This window comes from Dipteris shenzhenensis, chromosome 27 (assembly GCF_047967505.1).
Source record: "Dipteris shenzhenensis isolate YYH24624 ecotype China chromosome 27, Dip_SZ_1.0, whole genome shotgun sequence".
In the NCBI taxonomy this organism is placed as follows: Eukaryota; Viridiplantae; Streptophyta; class Polypodiopsida; order Gleicheniales; family Dipteridaceae; genus Dipteris; species Dipteris shenzhenensis.
The window spans coordinates 28,179,512-28,198,079 of NC_141622.1; the positions used below are offsets into that span (position 1 = coordinate 28,179,512).

An 18,568-nucleotide genomic window follows, 5' to 3' on the forward strand; every position below is an offset into this window, starting at 1 on the left:
GTTGATAGTAATGAGGAGGGGGCATTTCGAACGCGGGCAGCGAGCTCTCAGCTGCCACTATTTTCAATTATATACAATGAATAGTGCCCAAAGGGCAATGATGAAAAATATAAGATTTAAATAAATCAATGATACCCTCGTTGCAAAATCTAAGATTCCTGTGTGAAAGCCATCGGGCAGTCCATGGAGCTCAAAGGATTCGTATTGTTCTTCGTGACCCTCGCAGCAGGTTCTTGCATTTCACTTTTAGTTTATCAAGTCTACAACAACAAGAAATATTCCAAGGTTTGCCTCGCTTTGAGGATTGATACTGTCTTTCGCAAGCAAGCCTTTCTTACTTTACATTTGATTGGTCACCTTCATTATATGGGTTTGATTTAATTTCGTTGTGTAGGATTCTACCTCTGAGAAAAAGAAAGTGGAGATCGAGCTAACCCTTGATCAAGGACATCTTGAATGGCTTCAGAAGAGCGTGGAGGAGTATTCCTTGCCCAACATTGGTAATCTATCACTGCAACCTATGTTGTCCTTCAAATAATTGGATCACTATCGACTGAATATTGTTCCATGTTCCGGGCCGCAGATAAAGCCATTCGTATTGTGCTGTCATACGCACAGCAATCTGGAAACGAAATGCTAATCTTCGAGAAGGTATGCCGCTGTTCACATAAGGTGCCTGAGATTAGTTTAGTAAAGAAGCTCTGCTTTCGAACGACCAAGTAGCACGTTCATTGGTTAACTTGTGCCTGTCCAGGTCAGATGTATTTTTTGTACAAACAAGCTCAAAGTTACAAACAAACACGTGATTGATTCTGCAGTGAGTAATTTTGTCCGATTCTAAAAGTCTTTTGAAAATGTTTCACGGGAAATGATATTTCACCAATTCTCATCTTTATTCCGGTAATTCTCAGCACAATCGATATCTGGAGGAGATGGTTTCCAAGCACAAACTAGCTAGCAAAGATAAGGTATGAATTGTGCATTGTTTTGAAGTATGTCATGGATGTTACAGTTTGTTTAATCTCTTGGTTGGATTATTCTAGATACCATGTGCATGCAAATTTTTTTTATTTGTACAGTCACATGGGAATTAACGTGAAGGCTCCATTCCCAATGCTAAGAGAATGTATGCATTTCCATTAGAAAGATACTGCCCGTGTGATGCTCTAGGTACTTGGTTGGGTCATTTACTGACCACAATTGGGCAATTTTGAAGGTGGGGGCAGACTAAAGCCTACCTATCAGACAAATGAAGGTGACACTGAAGATTTCTCAAAAAAATTCAAGGCATGATGCTGGACAGTTTTTGTGACCTGGTTGAAGACTTTATGTCAGAGATTAGGGAGCTAGCTACTTGGCAGTGGATGTCTGGTACCTGGTCATGCTCAGGGTTTGAACCTAGCTAGAGCTCATTTAAGCTTGTTCATATGAAATACCACGCACAAGTGCTTAAGACCTGCAGTAGGCTTGTTGCCAAAGCCCCTCGGTATGAAGCCCTAAAATGGTTTTTGCTCAAGCGGGGTGCTCTCTTGAGGAGTGTGAATTGTAGGCAAGGGCACGAATGAGCGCTTTATCCAAAGACCTCAACTGTCCGATGGAATGGCCATCAACCCAACGAAACAAAAAGACGTCAAGGGTGAAACACCACCACCAAAGAAGCCGAAGGTGCTAGAAGTTGTTTCGCCTCCGCATCCTGCGCTTTGCTAGTGACGTACCATTAACCTGGCAGCCATACATCTTCCTTGAGTAGTTCATCACTCTCAGCTGCTGATGGGTCCTGAGATTTGTTGTCCTATGTCGGTAGCCTCAAAGTCAAGGCGACTTCCGCCCTTCTCACTACCATCAGTTTTCCCTTCGCGAAAGGCTTTTGTGGTGCCTTCATAAGTGTTAATGACCTCAATGGCCACTTTGCAGTCGAATGTGGCACTTATGAAGGCTTTTGTGGTGCCTTCATAAGTGTTGATGACCTCAATGGCCACTTTGTAGTCGAATGTGGCATTTCACAGGAGCTCAAAGAAACCTTGCATGCCTATAAGGTGCAACCAGTTGATGTTAGCGGCCATTGTCATGTGGGTGGTAGGTGGATGTTTCGATTCCTTGCATCCGCGAAGACCTTGGACACCTTTGTGCCTAGGGTATCGTCTAGAAGGCACTCAAGGCTTTAGGTGGAGCGAAGGTGAATTGGGAAGCTAATGAAGACCTAGATTCAAGACCAATTCATGAATTGAAGACCAACAAACAACGAGTGGGCTGCATTGGGATTCTTCTATGCCTTCACTTGTGCGAAGGGGGCGAAGAGCTCCCCAACCAGCCACCACCACGGCGAATATGTTGGAGGGATTCTTCAAATAACTCCCCAAGATCCAACCTCGAGAAGGGACTCACTAGTGAAGGGACTACCATCTTTGAGGGGTTCGGTGCCAATGAGACGAATTGCAGGCATAGGTCAAAGAGCTCATGCAACTAACAAGATCAACGCAGCCCATCGGACTAAAAGTTCGAAGATGAGATGACTAAAAGGAGAGGAGGGAGCAAGAGCAAGAGAAAAGGCCCAGCCACCGAAAAGCAGAGGTGCTGCTAGAGCATTTATGAATTAGGGAACTCTGAGAGCAGGAGCGAAGCTGAGTCACGAGTCTCCCCGAAGGAAGAGCCACAAGAACTAGACAAGAGACGCTTGTTGGTCACCGGCGGGGCCACTGCGAAGTACAAACAAGGAGTTGGTCTCATTAATGTTTCTCAAGATTCCTTTGAACACCAAGCAGGCATGGCAAAGAGTGATAAGGGTCCGAATCGCAAGGCGCAGAAGATCCGGGAGGTGGCGGTGAATCACAGGATTTCTGTGTTGGACACTATTTAACAAATATCAAGTCCTCATAGCCAGCACAATGTCATTTTCTTCCTCAAGATAGCAAAGGACCAATATTATAAAATGCACCACATTTTCGAACTGGAAGCATGAGCTTCTTTGTGGATGTGGTGAACCGCTATACCCGATGGACAATCAAGACCCACCGATGATACATGATGCAAAGGGAGATCCTAGACTTGAGGACACGGTTTGAGTGTCAGTTGGGGGTTTCTTGGGAAAATGAACCGATCCATTTATTATTAAAAGGCGGTAGGTAATTGTGTAGAGGGTAAGTCGAAGGAGGTAGCCAGGAAAGGTCTCTTTGAGGTTAATTCAATTTTTCTTGTATCTGGGCTTTTTAAATTCGTACTGTTGAGACCTCCGAGCTTTGAAATGCCCTTTGCCTCTTGTATCCAGCGTCCATCTCTTACTCCTAAATTGATTAAATTATTTAGTTCTTTAGTTATTAGCACCCCCTTCTAAGAGGAGTGCTTTAGTAGAGATTTGGATGAGCATTTGTGAAATTTATACCTATTTTCTTAAGAAAATAACAAATTTGGTGGCAATTTCATTGCCAGTCTAGGTTCCAAATGATTTTTTGTTGGCTGTCCAATACATAGCATGCAAAAGACAGCAAGCAAGCAATCAATATCTCAAAACATACCACTGAGAACCAAGAATAATAGGCCAATTCCAGAGGGTGAAGAGTTCTTGAAGTAGACGTAAGAGAGCTACTGGCTTCTTGCCATAAAGAGAAAGAGAGAAGTAATTGCAAGCTAGCTAGCTACGATTGCATGCATATGCAATGCATGCCTCTCAGTCATCCATCTCACATCTGCAAAATAGTTCAAGCTGATTCTTCACCGAATATGTCCTCTATTAAAGATATAGCCCACATCTTTGAGGTGGCTAACTAGCTGCCGTCTAGGCTTGCTATAGGCTTCGGCAAGGCCAACTTGTATGAGGAAGAATTGCTTCCAAGGAAGAAGGCCTTGGGTGAGTTATAGTAAGCAAGGGGAGTACATGGGCTCAAGCTTAAAGGCTGTTTAGGCTAGCAGACGAGATATAGAGCTGCTTGACCATGAGGAGAGAATGAAGGTCGTCAAGTAAAGATATAAGGTGAACAAGGCAAGTGAGTTGTACAAAGGTATGGCAACTGGTAGCACGCACACATGCAAGTTGTGCCAATGTCGTGCCAAAGCTAGGTACTAAAAATCATATGCTGCATGTTCAGCTACCTGGCACTTCTGTATAGAAAAAGCTTGAAGAGACCTCACTATGTGGCTAAGAAATTTGGATGCATGCTCATGCATCCAAATTCATGCATGGAAAAAGCAAAATGTATGCACACATATGCAACTACATGCACACGCTGAGGCAAATGCCTTACAATTTCTTAGCTGTCTACTAGTTCATGAACACCATAAGTTGCTGAGAAGTGTGACGTGTCATTTGTGGCTACCCTCACGAATGCACGACCACCATAGCTAAGATGGTGTAGACTCATGGCAGATGAGTAACCATTGAAGCTGACAAAGACCAATGCATTGGATTTGCGGAAGATAACCGGCCGGTGTGTGAAGTCCCTGAATAAGAACTCACATAGAAATTTGTTCGAATAGGACTGGTCACCTCCCCACTTGTGAGCGCACCCATATGAGAAGTGAATCGTGGGGTTGAACAATAGGACAAAGGGAAAGAGAGAGAGGGGGGTGTCACATGGGCAGCACCTCACAGCAAGTAGGGCTGCCTGGACAAGACAGATGATGTCAACCAGGGTACGGACCTGCGTCACTAACAGTAGGGACAGTACGGAAGGGTCTGCATGCTGTGTGGACCTGTAGAGAAGAGGCGGGACTAGCAGGAAAAGAAGGCAAACAGTTCGTGGCTGGTGAGGCATACAAACAGGCCTGGTTTAGGGGCCTACACAAGGGCTGGGGTAGCCTAAGGCATGGAGGAAGGAAGCGGCCTGGTGGGCTGGTCCAAGCCAGCCAACCAGGCACTTATATGCTGGAAAAGGGGCCGACCCCTGGTCGGCTCTGAAAAGTTGGTTTGGGGGGGAGGGGGGGCAGGGGGCGCTGCTTGGGTCGGCCATTTCCCCCTCTCCTGGTCAGTTTTTTGAAGGGCCCTTGCGGCCTATATAAGAGTTGCCATTTGGCTCATAAATCATAACTTTCAGCAGCCTTTAGAGAGCAGCAAGAAGGAGCAGACCAGCCATCTTTTGTTGGGCCTATATCCAGGGAGAAAAGAAGGTTGGGGAGCTGCAGACTAAGCTCAGAGAAGGTGCCCACCTAGGCTGAGTTTCTGGACAGCAAGGTGGAAGGGACCTTTGGATGGAGACTCTACATAAGCTCAGTGGAGCATGCGGGCTCAGAGATCTAGAGGTGCTAGGCATATAGTAGGAGAACCTTTTTAGTATCGTATCTTGTCCAGTTTGTGGACAGACAGAAATATAAGAATTTCTTCTATATTGTCTTTGAGCACAATTTATTTGCTAGTTTGCACACACATGAATGGTTGTGAATTACACACACTTGATGAAGCTTGAGTCCATAGTGAAACACTTCCATGTGTAATTCTTGGGCTAATTTATCAGTCTTCTGCTATGGGATACCCATACCCTCTGGTGGGATTTCATTCTCTCATATGGTATCAGAGCCCTGATGGAAGTTCTCGGGAAGTGTAGCTTGAAGGCAAGGACCTTGCTGAAGGATGACCTTGATTCATTGCTCGGAGGAATTAGCTTCGGTGTGTGACGGATTTTACCTAGGAGGGAGGCTTAGGTTCAGGTAGACGCTTGAAGGATTGTATCCATGTGGGAGGCTCAGGTTCAGACATGTGTATGACACTCTTATCTCTTTCAGTTCATTATAGCATAGGGCTAGATGGCTATTTTTAGCCGAGATTGCTATATATGAGATTGATTCATATATAGTGCTCGCTTTATATGGAGGGAGCTATTCATAGCATTGTGCTATCTATAGCAGGTCTCCTTCTATATAGAGGGAGGGCCAATGCTATTGTGTAGATCAGTTGAGCGCTCCTCAACTGATGGATGGGGCTTGGACCCAGGCCGGGACTCTGGCCATCTACATGGCAGATCATAGGTGGTGTATCGAAGGTCCTCTGGACGGGCTCAGGTGGTATGGGACGCCTGGGTTAGATACGGGCCTATGGATGAGTCGAGCTGTAGCCCACGTGCTCGGGGGTGGTCGGGAGGATCGAGGCACCTGCGCTATGATTCTAGTTGTATCAAGGACGAGATTCTAGGTCAGTGATAGGGTCAGATCTTGCGGGGTCGTGTCATACCCCCCCCATGAACTCCTCATATGGGGGCTCACATGTAAAGAGATGACCAATCCTATTCCAACACCCACTCTCACCGACCCACATTGGCCCGATCCCAATCCATCAATGAAGATGCTAATGCTAGTAGCTCCCGTGTATTGTAGCCCTCTGGAACACTTTGGCGTCATCATAGTCTTCTCTTGGCTTTTCAACCAATGGCTCCTACTCCGCCAGCTCTGGTTCCACTTTTGCACACCAATCTAGTACACAAGTCCATCCTTGGGAGCACCTCATGGCACACCACCACCTTCAATCACAAACCTGCCTCCGAACTCAAGCACTGCAGGTACCAATATCCTCCAATTGTCCCCTTCATGATGGGTGAACAGCCTAAAGTCCTCCAGGCACCAAGCTCTCAAGGTCTATTTCAGGCTAAGTCTGCAACCAAACACCATACCCGAGACATCATACCCCAGGCACAAATCCATATTGCCTAGACCATCAAGCTCCAACTATGGTTCTGTATCGTTGTCCCTCTCTAAGTCATAGCCACCGTCTGACTCTGAGTCCTCAGGTCCTATCGAAGAATCCCCCTATTTCAGTAACACCAACCAAGCATCCAGCCAGATGATGCCAAAGCACTCGTCACTATCCATCACCTTCAAAAAGGATCCTAACTATTTGCCACCAAGAAAAGTTCTATTGTTGCCGTACAGCTTTGTCTCAAGGTCCAAGAGCACATGGTCGAGCTCATACATATCCCTCAATGTCGTCCAAGCCTCGAAAGAAGTATTCGCCATCTAAATATGATGTCAACACCATATCTACCATCGTTCCCACAATGATAGCCAAGGCTTCCGCATCCCAGATATGCCATGCTAATACAAGGTCTGTTGGTGTGGTCACCACCGCCGAGGATGATGTAGCTGAACGAGTCACGGCGGCCTAAGGTATCAGCTCCGTCCCCGTCGCAATCCCCCACAACTCCCTCAACACTAAGTGGCTCCGAACCTTTATTTTTCACAATGGGTAGTTGGTCCCATTGAGCTTACCCGTCTCGCCAAAATTTGGGATCTAGTATCTAGTGGCCATTGCGACCCACGAGCTTCAGAAGCTCTCCCCTTCAACAGAACTGCCGCCTTCTTGTCGCTCACAGAGATCTCCTTCTCTATTTTTTGTTGCCCATCTATGCCTCCGCTATTTCTCTCTCTCTAGGCCTCTCCATTTCCATGGTACCTCGACTCGTATATTGGCCACCTTTGCACGCTACGAGCCTCCCTCTCTTGTCTCCTCGCTCCTTCCATACTCCTTCATCTAGAAGAGCTTTTTCTTCATGTGAAGCTTCTAAAGCGAATCCCCCTCGGTCCAGGATCCCTGTGCCACCTTGATAGTTACCGTCTTCATGTCCCACCAGCTCACAACTAGAGGCTTCCTTTCCTATTACATAGCCACGTGCATGCTTATCCAGCCACCTTAACCAAAGTATCAAAGTCCTCCCCAAATCCACATAAACTGTCACATAAAATCATAGCCCCCCAACTCATCCTGGTCTAATCAATAAGAACCTTCATATCTCCAAATGGTGACTCGAAGAAATGCCATAACTATTAAGCAACTAACAATCCCCAATCTGTGGGGCAATCTGACAGCTCACAGGCCAGCCAAAAGGCCAGCCACCTCAGCCAAACAAGTGGCCAGAAAGACCAGCTGGTCAGGCCGACCAGAACTGGCCGACCAGCTGGCCGACCAGCTGGCAGGCCCACCGCCGACCAGCTAGGTCTGGCCTATAAATGCACAAGCCCCCACACTCCTACCTTAGGACAGGACCTGCAGCTGCTCCTCTTCTCCTCCATGCTTTGCTGCAGCCCCGCCTGCTCCACTTCTACCTCTCCTCTTCAGATCTGCTCCTCTCTGCCTCCTGGCTGCTGCCTTCTCTCTGCCTCTCCTTCCTGCCTCCTGGCTGCTCCATCTTCCCCTCCAGATCTGCCCCAACTTCTGCTCCTCTGCTCCAGATCTGCTCCTCTACTTCAGCTCTGTCCCTTCTGCTCCAGATTTGTCCCATCCTGCTCCAGATCTGTCTCTTCTGCTCCTCTGCTCCAGATCTGTCCCCTCCTGCTCCAGATCTGCTCCTTATCTTCATCAGCATCGAGCTACATGGAGGACTGCGTTACGCTCCCTCTGCTGCTATCTTTTCTACAGTTTCTCTACATGGAATCATCTTTCTAATTCACCTCAGCCACGGTCCTTGAGACACGACAGCTTGAGGTTCTTGTATTCAGTTTTTCATATTACCGACAGGCACTATGTTTTCTGAGTTCCGTTCTTCAGTTGTGTCTGAGTATTGTCTACTTTTTGATCGCTCCACTGCAAACCCTATCATTTTCTCTATATGGTATCAGAGCCATGGTGAGCTAAAGACCCCAGATCTCTGGTGATCTAAAGATCCTGCTTCTTCATGGAGGCCATAGGTACAGGGAGCATCACTCCTATGAACATATCAGTTTCCTCTTCATTCCGCTGCGCACTAAGGGAGAGAACTCCATCTTCTACTCCCATCCCTCCCTCCCTTTCAGAACTCCATCTTCTACTCCCATCCCTCCCTCCTTTTTCGGTTTCCGGCTTGACACTCCCCATTCCTTCGAAAGAGGGGGTCATGATCCTTCACCTCTACCACCATCGGCATCGACTTCCAGGGTCTACAAGTTCTCCCTAGGCGGGTCCCTTTCTGTTCAGATGTGTCTTGATGTTTCTATTTGAATCTTCTACATGCATGGAGGCGGAGATAGACTCCTCTCTCCCGAGGTCCAAGATCGGGCACACACTGGATCACTGTTCAGCTCCGACATCTTCCTTTGGTGCAATCCTACCATCTCTGGATTATCAGTGCTGCTATGACAAATTTGTTCTTTACCTTTGCTCTTTCCTCCACCTTTCGGCGGTGAGAGGGGGTGGCTTATTCTCTCAAGCTTCACAGTGTTCTTATTTCTATATGGTATCATACGTGTAACTCAGACACTTGAGGAAGTGAACAATTCCCTTGCAAGGGCACTCCTCTTGTGATCACCTCTTGTGATTCACCTCAGCCACAGTCCTTGAGACACGACAGCTTGAGGTTCTTGTATTCAGTTTTTCATATTACCGACAAGCACTATGTTTTTTGAGTTCCGTTCTTCAGTTGTGTCTGAGTATTGTCTACTTTTTGATCGCTCCACTGCAAACCCTATCATTTTCTCTATAATAACTCACAATCACATCGAGATCAAAACTTCAAATAGAAACCAAACAGGAATCTACGCACCGAGATTCGAGAAAGGGAAATCCAATTGTCTTAGTTAAGTCCAGTTTAAGATGTAACAAAGTCTTAGGCATCCTCAATGTACCATATATCTAAAAAACTGCAAGATATATGGAACAAAAGTACACGTTATATAATTTGAAAAAACCAATCAAATTATAAATGCCACTTAGTTACAAATCAAATCCAAATTAACCAAAACCTGGTCAATTTAATAACAAAACAATTTAGAACATAATTCATACAAAATTGGGGAGCTTCTTGAACCAAGAGTGGTTCAAAAGATTCAGTCGAGCCAAAAATAATTGGGTGTCGGTCAAAACTGAGGATGCCAACCTCTTCATCGCTTCTCAATAGCACGGAAGCGGTATAAAGACTCTAAAACAAGCCGTCTACACTTAGAACAGCATGAGCCTTCTTCAATATATTTCTGGTACTGAGGGGTTTTATAGTAGTGAAGAGCTGCCCAGAGTTCATCCATCAAGAAATCCATCTCTCGTAGCAGGTCATGAGGTCTAAGAGGATTAATCTCCGATGTGGCCTCATCCTCCATCTCAATAAAACAGTAATCCAACGTAGGTGTCTCATTACTTTGATGTCCTTCCACGGCTGGAAAATATCTCGCACGGGAGAGAGACTAGAAGAAAAGCAGCTGTGTCCAAACATGTGCTCTTCACACTAACAAAAGGGAACCTGGTGCTGCGTGGAATCAAGGAAGAAGGCGAGTAGAGGACAGCAAGAAAGATGGCGGAATCTGATAGGCTGATCGCAGACGGAAAGAGGGTGAGAAATTCGCCTTCATGCGCTGAAGTGTTGAAGTGAGAAAGAGAGAGAAATCCCGGGTATATAAATAGCCAAGAAGGGCCATCAAAAGCTAGGCGAATTTAGGGTGGGTGCTTGATTTAGAGCAAGTGCTTTCCTTGCTAGAGAAAAACAAAAAAGCAACCTGCTTTTTAACCTAAAAAACAGTCTCGCTTTTAATAGATCCTGTCCCGCTTTTCTCGAGACAGCCAAAAATAGCCAAAACGCGCTAAAAGCAGGCCATACGCTCCTTCCCAAAGCCAAGCGCCTGCCCCAATCATATCGCCCCTATCTTTGATGCCCGAATGTCCTACACAAGCCGTTCTCTGGCTTATGAACGCCCTCTCTTTCCTCCTACTTCTCAACTACAGCAAATCTAGGTCTCTAGGGTAGGAATCTCATCCTTGAGAACCTAGAGCGAATTCATTCCCTAACCACCCCACTCTCACGCGTCCCCACACAGCCAATCACATCAACAACCCAAGCGAGGGAAGTTATAGGTCAGAAATGATCCATCCTCATATCTCTTGCTGAAAGCATCAAGTCTTCTCATCGCCTACCCTTCTTAGGGAATCACAATTTCCAAACACGTAGCAACCGAGAGAGAGCACAGCAGCCTATGGACTTCTATTTCTTCCACAACTCTCCCAACCATGAGCGCACATCATCAGCCAACGATTCAGCCCATACATGAGCGGAAATTCAGATTGCAAGAGCAATCTCAAAAAGCGTACCTGGAAGACATCTTTTCTGCATACTCCGCGTTGAATTCAATTGTGATAGGACGGCTCTGATACCAAATGACACGACCTCGCAGGATCTGACCCTATCACTGACCTAGAATCTCGTCCTCGATACAACCAGAATCATAGTGCAGGTGCCTCGATCCTCCCGACCACCCCCGAGCACGTGGGCTACAGCTCGACTCATCCATAGGCCCGTATCTAACCCAGGCGTCCCATACCACCTGAGCCCATCCAGAGGACCTTTGATACACCACCTATGATCCGCCATGTAGATGGCCAGAGTCCCGGCCTAGGTCCAAGCCCCATCCATCAGTTGAGGAGTGCTCAACTGATCTACACAATAGCACTGACCCTCCCTCTATATAGAAGGAAACCTGCTATAGATAGCACAATGCTATGAATAGCTCCCTCCATATAAAGCGAGCACTATATATGAATCAATCTCATATATAGCAATCTCGGCTAAAAATAGCCATCCAGCCCTATGCTATCCTGTAACCCACGTTAACCTGCTATCCAACCCTAGGTACACCATGCACATGATAGGGTAGGACAAAGGGAAAGAGAGAGAGGGGGCTGCCACATGGGCAGCACCTCGCAGGAAGTAGGGCTGCCTGGACAAGGCAGATGATGTCAGCCAGGGTACGGACCTGCGTTAGCAACAGTACAGACAGTACGGAAGGGTTCTGCATGCTGTATGGGGCGGTAGAGCAGCCCAGCAGGAAAAAAAGGCGAACAGTTCGTGGCTGCTGAGGCATACAAACAGGCCAGGCACTTATATGCTGGAAAAGGGGCTGACCCCTGGTCAGCTGAACAGACCCAAAAGTGAGTTGAGGGGGGGGCGGCTGCTTGGTCGGCCATTTCCCCCTCTCCTGGTCGGTTTTTTGAAGAGCCCTTGGGGCCTATATAAGAGGAGCCATTTGGGCTCATAAATCATCACTTTCAGCAGCCATCAGAGAGCAGCAAGGAGCAACAGACTTGACATCTTTTGGGCCTATATCCAGGAGGAGAACAATAGGCCGGGGAGCTGTAGACTAAGCTCAGAGAAGATGCCCACCTAGGCTAAGTTACTGGACGGGATCCTTTGGATGGAGAGTTTACATAAGCTCAGTGGAGCACACGGGCATATTGTAGGAGAACCTTTTTGTTATTGTATCTTGTCCAGTTTGTGGATGGACGGAAATATGTAAGAGCTGCTTTATATTGTCTTTGAGCAGTCTATTTGCGAGTCTGCACACACATGAATGGTTGTGAAGTACACACACTTGATGAAGGTTGATTCCATAGTGAAACACTTCCGCGTGTAATTCCTGGGCTATCAGTCTTCCACTGCAGGATACCCTCTAGGTGGGATTTCATTCTCTAACAAAATTCCCGTGTGATTAGTAAGCACGTGTACAAATAATATATCAATGAGAAAAGTAGACGTGGTTATCCATGAAATAAAGTAGGCCTGTCACATGTTAGGCTCATAACTCAATCATCTTGTTATGTCCCACATGTGGACATAATGTGGCTAGTATTATAGAATAACGTAGGCCTGTCATATGTTAGGCTCATAACTTGATCATCATGCTATGCTTGTGGACCTAACATGGTCAGATTAAGCTTGGGTCATGACACCTAAGTTAGGACATGAGGTACCCTTAGTATAGCTAGGGTGGGTTGAGACAGCTAAGACACCCTATGCTTATGTAAGGGCGAGTCTTGGCTCATTTGGGTCATTCTTGGGAGTAGGACCTCTTGAGCATTGGATGGTGCACAACTGTACGGACTGGTGTACAAGGTCTGGAACAGACCCCTGATGATTGTGACAGCCTGCATGGCATTCAGGAGCAGGTGGAGCATGGAGAAACTGCGCAGGGAAGACCAGGAACAGGCTGGGACAGAGGCGCTATCACCTGTGCCTGTTTTGGGCAGGTCCAGGAAAAGTTTGGGGCAGGTCTGGTTGGGTAACTTGCAGACTGCCAAGGGGACTATTCCATCTACCAAGTCGGCGGACTTGGGTGTGGTATCTGCCTATAAAAGGGGGGCATTTCAGCCAGCCATCTCATGCAAACTGAAGCCTTTCTCAGGCCCCCTGATAGGAAGATTTCCTGTGATAATTCTCTGCAGTAGCAGTCTCCTAGATTGCGACTTTGTAGCAGCATCCTGGCTGGTGCTTCATGCTCTTTTTGAGTAGAGTTTGCCAACGTTTTGTGGATGAATAAACTGATTCCTTTCTTCTCTGTTTGCTGTTATTCTCTGAATAATTTCAGCAAGTGTTTGCTGAGTTCCTGAGGGAGTCTGTTGCGAGAAAGCTTAGAGATCTAAGTGCTTCCGCCCAGTTTACTGTCCAATCAGTCCCCTTTTCTAACATGGCATCTGAGCCTCGTTAGCAACTCCATTGACACCCCTCAGCCCTGGAGGAAGGAGCACGTCCAGAGATCAAGGTGGCCCCGTGTCAGGAAGAAGGCCTCTGCATTTGGTGCAGAGAAGTACGATTCCTCTTGAGCCATTCATATCCTCTTCAATATCGGATCCTGAGCTTTGGGGGTCAGATAAACTTGATGGTTCAAATTATCATTGTGGAAGACGAAAGTTCGAAGCCACCTAGTGGTTAGCTTGAGTTGGGAGATAGTCACAAGAGTAGAGGTTATGCCTCAGCCCACCACAACTGTGGCCACTATGGCTGCGGGGGCGGCTGCAGTGGCGGCAGATCTGGTAGTAGTGAGAGATTGGTTGATGTGGGATGCGGAGGCCTTAGCCATCATTATTGGCACCACTGCGGATATGGTGCTCCCACACATTTAGTTGGCAGACGCAGGGCTGTTTTGTGATCCCAGCCAGTCGCACTGAGCTCCCGATGGAGTTCTTAAGCCAATTGCACTGACAAGGCCTTCCTTGCCAAAGGGAAAGGCGGATTAGGCAAGCTAGAAGATGGCAAGGCCAAAGAAGGTTGACAAGCCCAAGGAGTCGTAAAAATTAGATTTAGCTAATGTGGTGAAGGAGGAGCTCTTTTTGGTCACTGAGCATGGCTCAGCTCATACAGTGAGTGATGTCGGTGATGGCTGGTATGACTGTCAGCATGTATGCTGGACCCTGGTCCACTAATTCTGATTTCTGTGTAGAGGACATCATTTGCCATTCAAAGAAAAAGATTGAGACTGACGCCCAGGCCATCGATACTGAGGGGGAGATGCAGGACCAGCAGATTTCAAGAGTAGAATGACTAAGACTATTGCATGGCTCCAGTACCATCAGAGGCAAAGACCTAGCAAATAGGTGCAGGCAAGGAGGGCTTTTATAAGACTCCAATGGTCGGCCGGTAGACTAGGCTGGTTTGCTAGTCGAACAGGCTGGTCGGGTATACAAGTAGGCTGCCTGGTTGGCAATACAGGCTTCCAGAGAAAGAGCCATCTGCAGGCTGTGTTCCAGCCCTCCAGAAGTGTACATCAGACAGTGGTGGGAGGCAGTACTAGGCAGCAGCAGCAGGGCAGTGAATTCAGCATCTGTTCAAGCCTCCGGAGCACTAAAGAACATGGAGACAGAAGTAGCAGCAGGGTATATCAGAGGCACCAGCAGTGACAGCAGCAGTGAGCAGACCGTCTGTATTGGCTGGTAAAGAGTTTTGGGCTCCTTCCATAGCTAGTGAAGTCCTCATCAGAGGCACACACCTGAAGGAGAGAGCAACGGGTTAGGGCAACATTGTCTGGCCTCAGATCTAGCACTAGTGGGAAGCACGCTGCTATCCGTGTAGTGTGGTTTGTGAGTGCACCATTTGTAATACATTTTGGGTCCGCTCTAGTATTGGTTGTCGTTTCTTGCTGTCTATTCCAGATCTGAGCATGGTATACATTTACATATATGCATGCACATCCCAAGTAGGATTTAGAGTTCTCAGGTGTGATTTATGGACAATTTATTTTCTGCTGTGTGTTCTAACATGGTACCAGATGTGTTGATAATCTAATATCATGTTGAGGGTTTTTCGTTGTCAAAAGATTCATAATCTCATTGATGTGAAGTCCACTGAAGATGGTAAAATATAAGGGCATACTGATGATGGCATAGTCATTACCGTGTTGAAGATGACAAGAAAACAAGACCATACTATAGATGGTAAGCTTATGGTCATACTGAAGATGACATGGCCATACTGAAGATAGCATATATGATGATTTTCCATGATAAGTGGTAACCAGTGAACTCATGATGACATGCATAAGGTTTGCTGGAGAGGCTAACATGGCCGGTGTGTGAAGTCCTGTAATATGAAGTCAGGAAAAAAAACTTACATATGTGGTTAGTAAGCATGTGCTCAAAGTAATTAATGAAAGTAAATGGAAATAAACATCCATAAGAATGATTCAAGAAAGATGTAGGTTTCTTACGAGCACCCTTTCAACTAACCTAGCTACCTAGACCCTATGTTACTGTCAACTTTAACCAAAGTAAACTTTATACTCAAAGCACATTGATGATTGCAGTGAATGGATAACTTTATGACTGGAATGAATGGATACCTTCTATTGAAGGGAATTGTGCAATGCATGCATGATTTTTTCAAGTTCGTTTCATTAAGAAGAAAAGCTGTTATATTGGTGTGTCCTAATAAAAATAAATGTTTGAAAGATTGGCCAGGATTTGAAACTTTTATGCCAAAAACTTCAAAGATTCGCCAGGATTTGCATTTTTTACTTCAAACTTCAGGAGATAATATATAGAAGTGTACTACATCCTATCTATCAATATTGTGAAGCTAAAAAACAAAAATTCGCCAAGATTTTATATTAATATATAAGCATAGATTTGATAAAAACATCCGCGATGCAATGGAGAGCTGGTGCAAATTATGATTCTTAAAAGCCATATTACTACTTCAAGGCACCCTGCAGCTGCCGAGGGTTGTAGGGAACTTATATGCTGGAAAACATTTAAAATCATCTCCATCAACTGAAGTTGGAATATTGGCCTTAGCTTGGGTCAACCAGGATGGCCTGATGTAGGCCTGGCCCCCATCAACTTGCAATCCATTGGCTACTAGAGAATTTTCATGCTTTACTGGCTAATCTTCTGCTGCAGGTTCCTCCGGTGCCTCTATGGTCAAAGTAGAAAGCGTTGTCATGGGATGGCTAGAAGGATGCCTCTGGCCATCTGCCATGCCTGCATGTGACACTACCTCGTGTTGCCGTGTCTGACTGCTGCTGACTTGCTTCAAACTCTTGTGGTGCTTCCTTTAGCCTTTACTGCTACTTTTGATAATCCTACAGATGAGTTGTGTCACAAGTGGTGAGTCATTGATCATGCAGTTATGTGGAAAGTGGATGCTCATTCAATGAGCAAGTTGTTGAAGGTTTTGCAACAAAGAAACTGCTTGGTTTAAGAGGCTCCAGGAAAAATGCATTCTAGTATGCTTAATGAAGTGCTGTTTAGTCTCTTATTTTCCCCTTCAAATAAGCTAAGTTGACAGTGTTGTTTTGATGACTGTCCAGGCTGTCCGGATAATTCTGGATTTTGCTATGACCTCACATGATAAGGCAACAATTTTTGAAGTAAAGCGCTGTGCTCATGGAGAAACTTGCAAAAATTGTTGATTCCCTGCAGTTGAAGACGTTTCCAGAGAGGTTAGCTTATTGTCTTACTCTAATGACTTTATATTCCACCTTTGTCTTGAACATATTTATAGTTTACTGCCCATGTCTTTTTAATATGACAGAATGCTGAAAGTTATGTCCTACTTACAAGCTTTCTCTGTTCTTCCTTGCAGCCTTTGGGCAACAGAGATAAGGTGTCTGCTTAAGATAAATTCCTGACCAATGCATAAATTTTTTGCTATTGGCAATATGATCTTTTGCAAGCTGCTTTGAAGCAGAGTTTGTTTATGAGCTACAAATTCACACAGGTCTGCTGACGTCCAAGCTTTTACACGGTTGGAAAGGGTTTTTATTCAGAGAACTTTATAAAATCTCTCGTTAGTACTGCTATCAGATAACCTTTCTTGTCCATACAAAGAGTGAAAATGGGCCATGATGTGGAGCTCAGTTTATGATGAGATGCTGCTTTTTCTGGTTTGTACATAGCATGTCTTGGAGTCTAAAATCATGTGTTTTATGCCAATTAGAATATGCATTAATCGCACAATCTTATCTATAACTCATACAGCCATCAAGCTATATGACTGTGTGATTCCTTACCCTCGTGAAACTTTGTCAAACCTTCCCCTTATGATCACACTAATTGTCAATGACATGCAATGAAGAACTTTCAAGTGAATGGTGGAAGGAAATTTTAATGAGTACCTCACCTCCTTTGTGAAAGTGCTAGGTCTTCCTTGACAACTTCAGTACATTTGGGGCGCATCAAGATTACTTGGTGCATTCAACCAATTGTCTGCCAAAGTGTCAGCAATTTGGTTTGTGCCTCAATCCTATAAAATGTGTGGGATCTTCTTGGGACATTATTGAGACTGAGATTGCCATGGTCCCAAAAAAATTTAAGTTATTCACAGTCTGCTTCCCACCTAAAATTTCAAGCAAGTGTGTTGATTTTTGGGACAGCTCTAGTGGCATAGTAGGTTCTATGCTACTTGATTGACTTGGCTTAATCCTTGTACCAGTTGACCAAGAAGGATCACCTTATGTTTGGATGGAGGAATGTGACCAGATTTTCAATGATTTGAAGTGTTTGCTGTCTACCTATGACAACCACATTGAAGGTGGAAATCCCATGTCGACATTGACACTCCAGAACTAGCCAGCAGTGGTAATGTTTTTCTTTTTTGGAGTCGAAAAAAAGTGTTACTTCATATTATCATCAAGTGTAATAACTAGCCACCAGTGGTAGTGTATTAACGGAGGTGACTAACAAAGATTGACATTGGTTGACTTGCCATACTGGTCCTATGTGAAATGTAGAATGCTAAAAGGTTATAGGAGTAACAAAACATCTTGGAAGATCTTCTAGGCCGGATTGTAGTGGTGTACCTTCGCTTGAGAATTCTTGGCGGTTCGCTCGGGAATACGAAAATATGTCAATGGTTCACTTATTGCAGTAATCTGTTGCAAAATGAGAGTGTAATGGTATGCGATCTGATTTGCATGTTTCTATTCTCCATCCTTTGTCAATGGTGCTTGTCTTCTATGTTATTGACTAGAGTCTGAGTGTGTGCATCATACACCAACAAGTAATTCAATATTTGCTGCCTGTGGAGTCAACAAGTGTTTACTGTGAAATCAACAAGTGATTACTATGACAACACTATATCTAAGAAATTCAGGATTCCAAGGGTACCAGAGAGAGTGTTGACTACAAAGTCAACACGATATCCAAGAAATTCACCAATTCCAATAGTACTAGATTTAACTTCAGATGGAAGACTGAACATTAGGTTCTATTTCCTGTTTGTAGAAAGACCCAAGGTGCCAGCATAAATTTGACGAAGCTTTGAGGCGGTGCAGCTTTGACCCTAGTTGTGCCCAATCTCGAACGACGTGGTCTATGAATTGAGCGTCATTTTATTGAAGATTAAGTTGGCAAATAGCATATTGCATTAGTCATTCATGTTTGTCACTGTAATTCATCAGAATGTGTTGTGTGGCAATAGTTTTG

At 45.3% G+C, this 18,568-nt stretch overlaps 1 protein-coding gene across 3 annotated transcripts; it reads left to right on the forward strand.

Annotated features, from left to right (window-relative positions):
- Positions 1-5: 5 nt before the first annotated feature.
- Positions 6-17,958, forward strand: LOC147884118 (uncharacterized). Of its 3 annotated transcripts, none has more exons than XM_087398805.1 (7): positions 6-285; positions 395-500; positions 584-651; positions 755-817; positions 912-968; positions 16,453-16,584; positions 17,577-17,958. In XM_087398805.1, exons 1-6 carry the CDS (start codon positions 184-186, stop codon positions 16,552-16,554), a joined length of 498 nt encoding a protein of 165 aa, XP_087254931.1. In that variant the 5' UTR covers positions 6-183; the 3' UTR covers positions 16,555-16,584; positions 17,577-17,958. The 3 variants fall into 3 exon arrangements, with proteins under 3 accessions (XP_087254931.1, XP_087254932.1, XP_087254930.1); XM_087398806.1 differs by lacking the exon at positions 17,577-17,958 and adding an exon at positions 16,742-17,505; XM_087398804.1 differs by lacking the exon at positions 17,577-17,958 and adding an exon at positions 16,728-17,501.
- The last annotated feature ends 610 nt before the right edge of the window (positions 17,959-18,568 follow it).